The following is a 14,212-nucleotide window of genomic DNA, read 5'->3' as shown; positions in this document are numbered from 1 at the left end:
GTTAAAATAACCCAGACAAGTGATGATAGTGACTCACAGTACTGTGGTAGCAGTGGAGGTGGTGAGAAATCAGAACTGCTGACAGTTTGGATACGGGTTATGAAAGAGAGGGGAATCAGGATTTTTGATTTTCTAAATGGGAGGATAGAATTTCCATTAACTGAGATAGGGAATACTGCAGGAGGAGTAGAGTTTGGGAAGAAAGATTGGAGCTGTATTTTGGACATGTTTGAGATACCTATTAGTCATCTAAGTGGAGAGGTCAAGCAGGCAGTTGGATATGGCATTTTGTGGCATTTGGGAGAGAGGTTTGGCAGGAGAGATAAGTATGAGCAAATGTGTGATATGTTGATGAACTGTGCTAAGAATTAATAGTAGGAGAAAAATCAGTAAAGGAAAGGCTTCAGGAAGGAAGATAATTCCTAAGCTGGACCTTTGATTAATGGAAAAGAAAGAGAAGAGGATTCTAGTTAGGGAAAATGTCCTAGCATCTTAGAATATTATATAGAAATAAATCTGAATACTACCTTGTTTTTTTTTTCTTTTCACTTGGAACTTTTATAGTGCGTCATATAGTATTATGGAACAATAGGTGCACAGGAAATATTTGTTGACTAATGAGAATAATATCTTTCAAAGTTTATTTTATTAACTAGTATTTAATCACTGAACATTTAGGGTTTTAAAAAAATTCTAGATATTTTTATTGTGCTAAAATATGCATAACATAAGCTTTACCATTTCAACCATTTTTGAGTGTACAGTTCAGTGGCACTAGGTACATTCTGAAACTCAGTTTTGTGTATAAAAATATCCTCTGTTTTCAAAAAATCAACATTGTTGCTTCTGAGCAAAAAGAATTTAGAGCTGATTGGGCTTTACTTTTAAGAGCAGTGAGTATTCTGCAACATAATCCTAAATGATTATCGCTTTTGTTTGAAAGATTGGGAGAAGTCCAAAAAGCAAAAATGAAAAGTAGTGCCTTACTTCTAAAACAGATTTTTTCTTTCCTTGAAAACTGAATTTCCATTAAGTGAGTGTCATTTGTATTTGTATGGGTCACTAATGAATGTGTCTTATTTACCTTTGATTACTGGTACCTCACACAGAAACCAAATGCTCAAATAAAATTGTGGTATATATCTGGAGCTTAAGGAGTTTTCAAAAATGAAATAAGTATGCCCTGTTTCATAATTTCTTTGCCTACTTGCTTCTCAGATTCCTCTCAAAGTATGTTTATTTTTAGTTTGAGTTTTGTAAATTACATTTTGTAATTAATTTTGGATTTTGTAAATTACATGAAAGTGTGTGATATGTCTATATTTTGTGAGTTATAAACCTAGGAAATTGTTCATCTGTTGATTACAGTGTCTCTTTCTTTAGGGAACAAAGAAAGATGAGATTGAAGGTGAAGTGGAAGTGCCTGGTTTAATTCAGCCTGCAGAAGTGTTTGCTCCCAAAAGCCTGGTGTTGGTATCCAGATTAGATTATCCAGAAATTTTTAGGGTAAAGAACTCATAGTTGTCATTATTGATTTGTATTATTGTATAAATTCTTTGTATCTAAAATATCATGAAATTGATTAGGAATTCATCAATAAAATTACTGTGAACAGAAGAAATGTATTTCATGTTGGTTAAAATAAGTACCTGAGTAAGTTAATATGACTATTTAAACTTCTAAGGATGTAGTGTTTGTTTTAAAATAGGTCCCATCTTTACTGACTCCAAAATTTATGAATCCTAAAGAAATCATTTGATTACCTGTATCAAATTTAAAATGCATTAGTAATATAACAACTTAGTGTATTTTTGTTGATCTTCTTTTTAGGAGTCCAGGTTCAAGGAAATAGGATAAGTATTTGTGATTTCAAATAGTTGTGATCATACTGCTATCCATATAGCTTTAAAATATTGTTTACTTCCAGATATTTTATTTTTTTAGATAGTTAGAATTTGCAAATGTGGAAAAAATTTACTTTAGTTATAAATACATTTAAGCTTTGCAAGAAGAGGGCTTATTTTTCTTATTTCAGTTGCAGTCTTTAATAATAGTAATGTTGACCATTGTCCAGAGTCACAGATCTTCTTTGGAAGGTATAAACTATACCTTAAAATTTCTCAAGGATTTGGGAAATTGATACATAATTTCTGGAAAACTTTTTCATATTGTTGAGATTATATATATTCTTAGTGTCAAGATTTCCATGACAGTGGCTAACTCCTAACAGATGCTAATTTTTTAGTTATGTTTTGATAAACTGAGAGATTCATATGATTACATTTTATCTTCCATTTTACCACCTACCTTCTTCTGAGCTTAAAGTGTTAATCATATCTTGTCTCTATTTTGCTATTCTTTGTAATAATTCACATAAGTTAAGTTTTTCTGTAGAATAAATGTTCTGAATTTATAAGAATCACAAAACAAGATAAAGTTTCTAAGTTTTTATCTTGAAATTTGGAGTTCTGCAAAATAAGTTGAGACAGAAACAGTTTTAAGCCCCACAAATTTGCTAGAGTGATTATCTAAGCACAAACACCTGTTTTACGAATTATGGATTTCTGCTTTTTATAAACTCATCTCAAAAGCTCATTTAGAGCTTCTGGTTATAGAGGAAAATTTAATAAACTTAATAACATTTGCTGCTTAAAATTTATTCCATGGTCACTGTAGAATCTACTAGGTTCAAAGAGAAATTTTCCTGGAAGCAGATGTCACAACAATTTATTTTTAGTGCTTGCTTTTTCCATGAAATAACTACATGCATCTTTTCTTTTCAGGCTTGCCTGGGTTTGATCTATACTGTATACGTGGACACTCTGAATGTCTCCTTGGAAAGTCTCATTGCAAACCTGTGTGCGTGTCTTGTCCCAGCGGCTGGAGGGTCTCAGGTAAATAGAATAAAAAGGGAGATGAAGAGGGCCTGCTTCTCTTCTCCTCTCCTCCAGTAAATTTAATTTATGAAGAAAAGGAAAGAAAGAATTCTTTAAATATTTTCATTTTAAAGAGGATCTTAGTTTAATTAAGCATTGTCCCTATGGTCTGCCTTCTAGAGACTCAAGATTCCATTCTTAGGTCATAGGGTTAATTTTAACACAGGGTTCACCTTTCACATAGCATAGTTAGAAGTCATATTCTGTGTAACTTGAACTCCACCTTACGCTTTCTTGGAAATACACTTTTTTAAGTTGAACTTCAGATGTGTTCTTTGTACCTTTCTTATTATTCCTCTCTATGATTACGCCTCATTTTATTAACTTAAAAATTTTTTCAGGGATAAAAATTAGGAGGTAACATTAAGAAAACTTTTAATATAATTCTTTGTAACATTATAACTACTTCTGGATAGATTCATTCATTTCTTCATTTCCCTGGTTAAAAGCAATTATATGTGGTCCTAAAACCATTTTGTATGTTGTGTGTAATCTTTAATAGAATAGCTTGCATTTAAGCTTCAAAAGAGGAGGGCTTATTTTTCTCATTTCAGTTTGCTACCTTTAGTAATGATAATGTTAACCATTGTCCAAAACCACAGATCTTCTTTGGAAAATATAATCTATACCTTAAAATTTCCCAAGGATTTTGTCATAGATTGAGCCCATGAGGACATTAAACTCTTCTACTGAAATAAAACTTTCTCAAAGTGGCATGTTTTTCATCTTCTGTATGTCCTGAAATTTTTATATTCGTCTCTGAAGTAGAAAAATGAGAACTTCAGTTGCTATGACTTAATATTTCTAGAGAACTTTTTTTTTAAAGGCTCCTTTCCTTAAGTCCTAAAATTGATTAGCTGATTACTTATTTTGCTTATTCTTATGTAATATTGAGGAAAAGGACAGCCCTCTAAAAATTACAGTTTTTTATCCTCGGTCCAATAGAGATGTTACTCATAGTAAAAATGGCATCTTTTTCCCGTGCCCTTTGCCTTTTTAGCTGTCTCCTGTCTTTCCTAGCGCCTTTTGGTTACTCTTAAGGTTTTTTTCCTCCTGCACTCTCCTCCCTCATTCTCCTATTTCTGCTACAAGGGCATAATATGAAATGTGAGTTTGGTCATGATTGGACCTAAACTTTAAAGCAGCCGAGTTGTTTTATGAGCCTTTATTATGATGGGGATTTTGTTGACATGATTTTATTTTATTTATTTTTTAATTTTAAAAACGTTTTTATTGTAGCTGCTAGAAATTTTTAAATTACATGCATGGTTCATATTACTGTATTTCTTTTGTTTTTCCACTTTTATTGACATATAACTGTCATATAAATGTTAGCTTTAACATTTTACTATTTTTTAGTTAAGTATTATTATCAATGATTTGTGTATCTCATGATTACTAAATTTTCACCTTTCAACTACTGAATTTTCTTGTACTGTATTCATTTGGACACAAAGTAACTTGAATGTTTTGGGCTGCATTATTGCCCTTCACATCTGTTAATTGGATCTTACATGGTCATCATCTGCTTTAAATTTGAACTTCAAAGGGATTTTTTTATCTTAAGAAAATATCTGAAAAGAAATCACTTGTGGTGTGTGTGTGTGTTTTCCGCCCATTCTGCAGAAGCTGTTTTCCTTGGGTGCAGGAGATAGACAGCTGATCCAGACTCCCTTGCATGATAGTCTTCCTGTCACAGGCACTAGTGCGGCCCTCCTGTTCCAGCAATTGGGTATGTCTCCTTCTCCCATTTTCAGTGTTCTTATAAAAGCCTATGAAAAAAAGATTTATTTTAAGCCTACATCACCTGACATAAATCAGGAAAATAAAAAGCAAACCATTAGATAACTGATATATAAACTATATAATTATATGGGTTCTAATCTTAACTAGTATTCATTCTTTTTTAAAATTAACCCAGGCCCCTTTTGCTCTTAAGTCAATTAAGCTTTTAGAAAGTAAACATATCTTCTGTGCTTTAAAAGACGAATAGATAGTATATTTTGTTTTTCCTTAGATGAATTGCTTTTATAGAAACCTTGTTGGATAGAACTAAAAGTCCCATCCTTTTCATCCTACCACCTGTATCAGACTTTAATTTTCTAGCAATGGCTAGGATGACGTATTAGGGGGAGGACACTAGAAAGTGCCCTCTGTACATTGGACAGCTCATACTTCATTAAAGGAGTACTATAACTTAAAAATAAGTATGTTTTAGACCAGTGCTGCCAGAGATTCCCACTTACTTTACCTCGTACTTATCCTTTATATGTACCTGTGTAAGAGTGTTCCACTCTCTTTGATTCAGTCTTTCTCATTGTTCTCCATCTGTGTTTGTCTTTTTCTAGTTGAATTGAAACCTTCCCTTTCCTGGGGCTCATAGTCTAGTAGTTCTCCATGGAATTCTTAATTCCTTGCACAAAAATTCTACCTTCTTATTTCCCTCCTATCTCATGTTGAATTTTACTCCCTGCTTAACTCTGAAATTTATCTCTCCTTTTTCTTTACTGGCCCCATCCTAATTCTTCTGCTGTGACTTCAGTCAGTGAAATTTAGAAAGCCTTAGAAGAGATTAATGTAAATACAAGTAGAGTTTCTAGTATCCTAATAAAGATGAAAGGTGACATCAACCCCAAAGTAGTAGTTCTCTATTACATCTGCCCCCACCTTAGGGGTTTAAACTCTCAAAAATTACATATTCCTTCTCTTCCTCCCTGAAAGTTTCTGCTCATTGAGTCATCTCAACCAAGTTCTAATTTAATTAAAGCTATTTTCCTTAACGTGTGAAATAGGTACTGTCTCCCTGGTGGTACTTACTTCTCTAAAGAACATCTTGTTGACTAAAACCTCCCTCCACGAACTTTTAGATATAATCTTAGGGGTTCATGGACTACCTACAGCCTGTCCATGGTCCCTCCTAATCACTGACTTAATTGACTTTATCTAACCACTATTCACCTGACCTTTTTCAGTTAAGAGGGCCTGTATACCTCTAAAGGGTCAATCAAAGCAAAGGTCTACCATGAAGAGGAATAGAAGGATATGACACAAAATTTCACATTCCCAAATGCTACCATTGATCTTATACTTAATGAGTGCCTTATAAACCTCTCATGCTTTTGCATTTTTACAATGATTTGAAGGGGAGGGGAGGGATTGTTACTGGCATTCATGCCTAGGACCCAGGGATATTAAACATTCTTCATGCATAATATATGTGCACGAGAAGATTTTTTACCTCAAATACTAGTAGCACTCCTGATGAGAAAAACTGCTATAGATAAAGTATAAATTTATAAAACCTGGACCTCTCTTCCAGTAATGATGGCCTTTGTAATTCAGACTAACCCCTTTAACAATGAATACTTGGAAAGCTATACAAGCATAAACAACTTCTACTTGAAAGCGTCGGAAGCAGTAAATAATGACCAAACTATGGTCCAAGAGAAGAAAAAAACCTAGAGAAGTGAACCAGATATTTGGGACCACTTTTTCTCAAGCATCTCTTGATTTTGAAAGAAGTTACTGAAAAACTGATCTCTGTACTACTGATATCCAGCGGCGAAGGGGAGAATCGGAGTTCACATTTTACCAAGGGAAATTCCTTTACAAAGCTCTCTTGCTTTGAGTTGGAACCATAAAGGACCATATCCTGGGAGAGGGTATATCACAAGTAGACAGTCCCCCTGAGGGCCTGAAGTACAGCTTGAAATCATTTCAGTTCCTAGAAACAGATTAAAATGATCCTTAATGCTACTATCTTTAGCCTTATAGTAGGAGTAAAAGTAAATCCTTTCTGGAGCAAGATAACTGCATTCTAGGCCTCCAATATATCTACAGATTTTTACATGTATGCCCAGTACTCTCCAAAGAAGACATACAGATGGCCAAGAGCACATGAAAAGATGTTCGACATCACTAGTTATTAGAGAAATACAAATCAAAACTACAATGAAGTATTACCTTGCACCTGTTAGAGTGGCAATCATCAAAAAATCTGTAAACAGTAAATGCTGGAGAGGGTGTGGAGAAAAGGGAATCCTCCTACACTGTTGGTGGGAATGTAAATTGGTACAGCCACTATTGGAGAACAGTATGGAGATTCCTTAAAAAACTAAAAGTAGAGCTACTATATGATCCAGCAATCCCACTCCAGGGCATATATCCAGAGAAAACCATAATTTGAAAGGATACAGACACCCCAGTGTTCATTGAAGCACTGTTTACAATAGCCAGGACATGGAAGCAACCTAAATGTCCATCGACGATGGAATGGATAAAGCAGATGTGGTACATATATACCATATATATACCATATATACCAATATATGTGGTACACATATACCAATATTACTCAGCCATGAAAAAGAACGAAATAATGCCATCTGCAGCAACATGGATAGACCTAGAGATTGTCATACTGAGTGAAATAAGTCAGACAGAAAAAGACAAATATATGATAACACATGTGGAATCTAAAAAATGGTACAAATGAACCTATTTACAAAACAGAAATAGGTCACAGATGTAGAAAACAAACTTATGGCTACTAAGGGGGAAAGGGGGAGAGATAAATTGGGAGATTGGGATTAACATATACACACTACTGTATATAAAAGATAATAAGAACCTACTGTATAGCACAGGGAACTCTATTCAGTGCTCTGTAACAACCTATATGGGAATGGAGTCTAGAAGAGAGTGGATATATGTATATGTATGGCTGATTCACCTTACTGTACAGCAGAAACTAACACAACATTGTAAATCAACTATACTCCAATGAAAAAATTAATTAAAAAAAAATAAAGCAGACCATCAAGTTAAAAAAAATAACCAGAAACATGAGGACTAAAGCTATCTGAAAGAAATATAAAAGAAACCATAGACAATATAAAAGGCCCCCAGGGGCACCAGAAGGTAGTTATCAGATATTAAAATAACTATGCTTAAATAGTGAAGGAGATGGACAGTCAAGAGTGAGAATTTAGGGAGTGACATCAGCAAGATGGCACAATAGGAAGTCCCAGTCCTCGTTCTCCCACAGAAACATCAATTTAACAATTATATACAGACCAAAAAACCTTTGTGAGAATTCCAGAAGCTACTTAAGAAGGTGTGGTACCCCAGTTGATCACAGAGCTGAGAACAGCTACATTGAAACAGGTAAGAAGAGCAAGTTCACTTTACCTGGTCAGCCTCACCCCCAAGCCAGCACAGCCAGCACTGGAAGAGAACGCCCAGCTTGCAGCTTCTCCTTGGGGGAAAGGGAAGGAGAAAAGTGGAGTGTCCGTCCAATGTTCCAGATTTACAAAGTGCAGGGCCAAGGAAATGGTTTCTGTCTTGCCATATTCGGAGCACTGACAAAATTAGCATATTTGGGATGCCTGAGGGCCACTGGGAACAAAGGAGAATGAGGTGTGGCTTGCTGCGTTGGGAGTAGGTGCACAATACCTTGAGAAGGAGGGAGGGGAATATTAGCATTCCAGCTTTTCAGAGGGCTGCCTGAAGTGGAGGAATGGGAACTTCAGTTTACTGCTAATGGGAGTGTGAATGGGGCAGCTACCTTGGAATGCAGTTTGACTTTTTTAAAAAGTTAAATAAACCAAATAATCCAGCCATTTCACTCCTAGGCGTTTACTTAAGTAAAATGATAGCATTGTCCATAAAAAATACTTGTAAATGAATGGACATATCCATATTTTTATAATAGTGAAAATCTGGAAACAAGCTTAGTGTCCATAAATGTAATGAATAATGGTTATGGATAAATAATATGTGGCATATCCATACAATGGAATACTACTGGGCAATATAAAGAGATGAATTGTTGATACATATTACTGTAAGGAACGGCACCAATAACGGAGGAGAGTTTAAACATGCTTTATTTGGGAACGCTCCCGGGCGAGGTTCACTGGTCTGAGAGAAAGGGGCCAGAGAAGTCTCGCCCAGGTGCGGGCGCGAACAAAATTTATAGGCGTGGACGCAGGGGAGGTGCTTGCTGTGTGAAGCAGCCCTTTTTGGGTAATCTCTCGGTTGTTGTGGCAATGTCAGGTGTCGGTTGCATCAGCCTCAGAGCCGTTGGTTCCGCCCCTCGGGGAGTGGGAAGACCGGGGCCGAGTACTGTGGCAATGTCAGGTGTCGGTTTCATCAGCCACTTTGGCGGGGGTTCCGTCTGGCTCCCTGGGCCCTTCCTCGGACCTGCTGGCCTTACAATTACCATATGGATTAATTTGAAAATAATTATATTCAATGAAAAAAAACAGGGCTTCCCTGGTGGCGCAGTGGTTGAGAGTCCCCCTGCCGATGCAGGGGACACGGGTTCGTGCCCCGGTTCGGAAGGATCCCACATGCCGCGGAGCGGCTGGGCCCGTGAGCCATGGCCGCTGAGCCTGCGCATCCGGAGCCTGTGCTCCGCAGCAGGAGAGGCCACAGCAGTGAGAGGCCCGGGTACCGCATAAAGAAAAAAAAAAAAAAAACAGACAAGAAAGAATGCATCCTGTATAATTTAGTTTCTCTAAAGTTCTAGAAAAGCTTCAAAAATAAATGAAAAAGAAATTATCGAAATAGAACATCATTTTACAACCCTCGCAGAAGAAAAACAGGCAGATATTATGTTCCTAACCTTGCCAAGCACTACCTGTGTTTTGCCAGAGACCTTAAATCTGATTCTGATCATAGGAAATACAGAAGATGGGGAACACGTTGGCCCAAGAGACTACAGTTGTCAAAATCCAGGCTCTAGGAAACTGTTGGTCAAATGTCCCAGGTTCTTCTTTTTTTTTTTTTGCGGTGCGCGGGTCTCTCACTGCTGTGGCCTCTCCCGTTGCGGAGCACAGGCTCTGGACGCGCAGGCTCAGTGGCCATGGCTCACGGGCCCCGCCGCTCTGCGGCATGTGGGATCCTCCAGGACCGGGACACGAACCCACGTCCCCTGCATCGGCAGGCGGACTCTCAACCACTGCCCCACCAGGGAAGCCTGTCCCAGGTTCTTTAACAAATAAATTACAAGGAATGAAGGAGGAACCTCTAGATTAAAAGGGATTTGAGGGACTCCCCTGCCGGTCCAGTCGTTAAGACTTCGTGCTTCCACTGCAGGGGGTGTGGGTTCGATCCCTGGTCAGGGAACTAAGTAAGATCCTGCGTGCCACGCGGTGTGGCCAAAATTTTGTTTAAAAAAAGATTTGAAACACATCCCATTTTTAATAGAGTGAGATTGAACTATAGTGTCTAGGGATGCACATTTGGGTGATAAGAATGTCTATAGGAGAAGTCAGGAAAATGGTTAATAAAGTCAGGATATTGGTCACTTATGGCAGTAGAGAGGTGGTTGTGATTAGAGGCACATAGAAGGGGCTTCTAGGGCTGCTAGCAAAGTTCCTTCTTGACCTAGGTAGTGTTTGTAAGATAATTCATTAAGCTGTACATTTGATTTGTATGCTTTTCTACATTTGTCCTTTATCTTACAATACAAATATTTAGAAAACTTGTACAACTATTTAACTCTTCATATGTATACCTTTTATTTTTTAAAAAAGTACAATGCTTGAATAAATTAGAGATTTTATCCTCAGACAACAAAAAGTCTAGAGATAGGCAGTACAGGACTGATATATTGATTCCTAAATGTCTTCAAGGGAGAGTATGGAAGTTCTACTCTGCTTTTTCCTTATTTATTAATAGGGAGTTTTCCCTGACTTGACTGGGAGCTTCAAGAACTGCCTTGTCTTATTATTCTTTGCATTCTGTGTATCTGCATAGTGCCTTGGGCACAGAAGGCATCGGTTTTTCTTGAATAAATTAATACACTAGCCATGAAGAAAATGGCAGTCATATCTCCTAGGAGAGTTCTGTGTATGGATGAAGTGCGCCATAACACAGTGATTAGCCATTTGAATATCAAATGTCATTATTTTACTCTCTAGTATTTTGAGCTTAGTTATCTTTTGCTTACATATTCAAAATTTACTTTTCCAGGGAAAGAATAAGGAAAAGATAAGAAAGGAAAGGAGAAAGAAAGATGCTTCTAAAACAGCACTGTATGCAGAGTTGTATTTCTCAGAGCATGTGGTACTGATAATTCTGCTGAAGGCATGCTCTTATCACCAGTCATTTTGGTTGGACTGTTGTTGAAGGTCAGTATTAGACCATTATCAGAGTTCACTACCTGGATTGGGGGTGGGGTAGTGGTGGTAGATTTTACAAAGCACAGACAGGAAGCAGATAAGACTCTAAGATTCTTTTGTAGCCTTGACTAGTTTTCCTGTAAAAAGTCTAAATGTAATGATAGCATTTCCTTGGTTCTTCTCTCCAAGGATTGTTATGATAATGAATTTGTTTTTCACAGTTTCAGAGGTCTCTGTGTTTGCCTGAAGTAATTATGTGGACCTCTGCCATTACCCACCTCATTCCTTAAAATTTTCTGTTAACCATCTTCATCTCCAACTTAACACCTATTTTATTTATTTGTTTGTATCTTTTTGTAGTCTATGTGAATTGTTTTTGTTTACCTGAAGACTTGTGTTTTGTGTGGAAAATTGTAATTTTTTTACATTAGTAAGATTATATTCACAAGAACTGGTTGCTGTAGCCCCTCTGATTTTTTAATCTAATCCATAGCTCAGGTATCCTTCCTTGACCCAAATAATTTTGTGAAATTCTCATTACATCTTTTGTCATATATATTCACCTATAATTTGGTTTTTAACTACAAATACACTAGTTTTAGAATACTTATTCCCTAATTTTTGTAGTATACTACTTACTAGATATTTTTAAAGTCACAGACTAAAATGATCTTGGGCCTTTAGCTATTGTCACTTTGTTTCCGTAGTAAAACAACATTAAGCACGTAACATCTGTGTTTATTGATATTTTATTGACATATAACATATATAAGTTTAAGGTTTACAATGTGGTGATTTGATGCTTGTATATACTGAAAAATAATTACCACAATAAGATTAGTTAACGCCTCCATCCCCTCACATAACTATCATTTGTGTGTGTGCTGTTAACATTTAGCATCTACTCTTTTCACTGTTTTCAAGTATGTAATACAGTATTGTTAATTATAGTCACCATGCTGTACATTAGATTCTCAGAATTTATTCATCTTATACCCGGAATTTTTACGCTTTGACCAGTATCTTCCCACTTCCCCCACCCCTTAGCCCCTGGCAACCACCATTCTACTCTTTATTTCTATGAGTTCAGTTTTTTTAGATTCCATATATAAATGAGAATATATAGAGTATTTGTCTTTCTCTATCTGACATTTCACTTAGCATAGTGCCTTCAGGGTCTATCCATGTTGTCATGAAAGACAGGGTTTCCTTCCTTTTTATGGTTGAATAATATTCCAGTGTAGTATATATATTTTTTCTTTTTCCATTCATCCGTTGATGGACACTTAGGTTGTTTCCATGTCCTGGCTATTGTGAATAATGCTACAATGAACACATGAGTATAGATACCTCTTTGAGATAGTGATTTCATTTCCTTTGGATATATACCCAGAAGTGGAATAGCTGGATCATATGGTAGTTCTATTTTTCATTTCTTGAGGAAGCTTCATACTGTTTAACATAGTAGCTGGACCAATTTACATTCCCACCAACAGTGTAAAAGAATTCCCTCTTCTCTTTTGATAATAATCATTCTAGGGGCTTCCCTGGTGGCGCAGTGGTTGGGAGTCTGTCTGCTAATGCGGGGGACACGGTTCAAGCCCTGGTCTGGGAGGATCCCATATGCCGTGGAGCGACTGGGCCCATGAGCCACAGCTGCTGAGCCTGTGCCTCTAGAGACTGTGCTCCGCAACGGGAGAGGCCGCGATAGTCAGAGGCCCGCGCACCACGATGAAGAGTGGTCCCCGCTTGCCACAACTAGAGAAAGCCCTCACACAGAAACGAAGACCCAACACAGCAAAAATAAATAAATAACTTACTAGATTCCTACCCCCAACATCTTAAAAAAAAAAAATCATTCTAACTGTTGTAAGATGGTATCTCATTGTGGTTTTGATTTACATTTCCTTGATGATTAGTGAAGTTGAGCATCTTTTCATGTGCCTGTTGGCATTTGTATATCTTCTTTGGAAAAACATCTATTCAAGTCCTTTGCCCATTTTTAAATCTTTTTTTTTCTGTTTGGTATTGGGTTGTATGAGTTCCTGATATATTTTAGATATTAATATCTTATCAAATAGATGGTTTGCATGTAATTTCTCCTATTCTGTAGATTGCCTTTTCGTTTTGCTGATAGTTTCTTTTGCTGTTCAGAAACTTTTTAGTTGGTGTAGTCCCACTTGTTTATTTTTGCTTTTGCTGCTTGAGCTTTGGGTGTCATATCCAAAAAATCATTGCCAAGACCAATATCAAGAAGATTTTTTCCTGTTTCCTTTAGTAGTTTTATAGTTTTGGTTCTTTTATTATTTAATACACTTTGTGTTATTTTTTGTGAATGGTGTGAGTTAGGGGTCCAATTTCATTCTTTTGTGCACGAATATCCAATTTTTCCAGCATCACTTGTTGAAGAGACTGTCCTTTCCTCATTGAATATTTTTGGCTTCTTCGTCAAATATTAGTTGACTGCATAAGTGTGAGCTTCTTTCTACACTTACAATTCTATTCCATTGATCTATGTGTCTGTTTTTATGCCAATACTATACTTTTTGATTATTGTAGCCTTGTAATATAGTTTAAAATCAAGAATTGTGAAACCTCTAGCTCTGTTCTTCTTTCTCAGGATCCCTTTGGCTATCTAGGGACTTATATGAATTTTAGGATTGATTTTTTTTCTATGTCTATGAAAAATATAATTATTTTGATTGCTTTGAATCCATAGGTGGTTTGAGGTAGTATGGATATTTCAACAATGTTAATTCTTCTGATTTATGAATATGGAATATATTTCAATTTATTTGTGTCTTCTTCAGTTTCTTTCATCAAAGTGTCATAGTTTTCAATGTACAGATCTTTTACCTCCTTGGTTAAATTTATTCCTAAGTATTTTATTCATTTTGATGCTACTGTAAATGGGATTATTGTAGTTCTTTTTCAGATAGTTCATTGTTAGTATATAGAAATGCAACTGGTTTTTGTATGTTGATTTTATATCCTGTAACTTTACTGAATTTGTTTATTAGTTCTAACAACTCTTTGGTGGAGTCTTTAGGATTTTCTATATATAAGATCATATCATCTGCAAATGGAGACAGTTTTACTTCTTCCATTCGGATTTGGATGCTTTCTATTTCGTTTTCTTCCCTAATT

The 14,212-nt window shown here is 36.3% G+C and overlaps 1 protein-coding gene across 4 annotated transcripts in view; it reads left to right on the top strand.

The window, feature by feature from the left end:
- SBF2 (SET binding factor 2) overlaps positions 1–14,212 on the top strand; it is a 459,215-nt gene that overhangs the window by 222,029 nt on the left and 222,974 nt on the right. For all 4 annotated transcript variants that reach the window (XM_065882548.1, XM_065882549.1, XM_065882546.1 and 1 more), the window contains 3 exons: positions 1,384–1,506; positions 2,784–2,894; positions 4,563–4,668. In XM_065882548.1, coding sequence (XP_065738620.1) covers positions 1,384–1,506; positions 2,784–2,894; positions 4,563–4,668 — 340 coding nt within the window. The remainder of the gene's footprint in view (positions 1–1,383; positions 1,507–2,783; positions 2,895–4,562; positions 4,669–14,212) is intronic.

The sequence above is a fragment of the Phocoena phocoena genome, chromosome 8 (genome assembly GCF_963924675.1).
Source record: "Phocoena phocoena chromosome 8, mPhoPho1.1, whole genome shotgun sequence".
NCBI lineage: Eukaryota > Metazoa > Chordata > Mammalia > Artiodactyla > Phocoenidae > Phocoena > Phocoena phocoena.
This window is presented reverse-complemented; position numbering and strand designations above follow the sequence as displayed.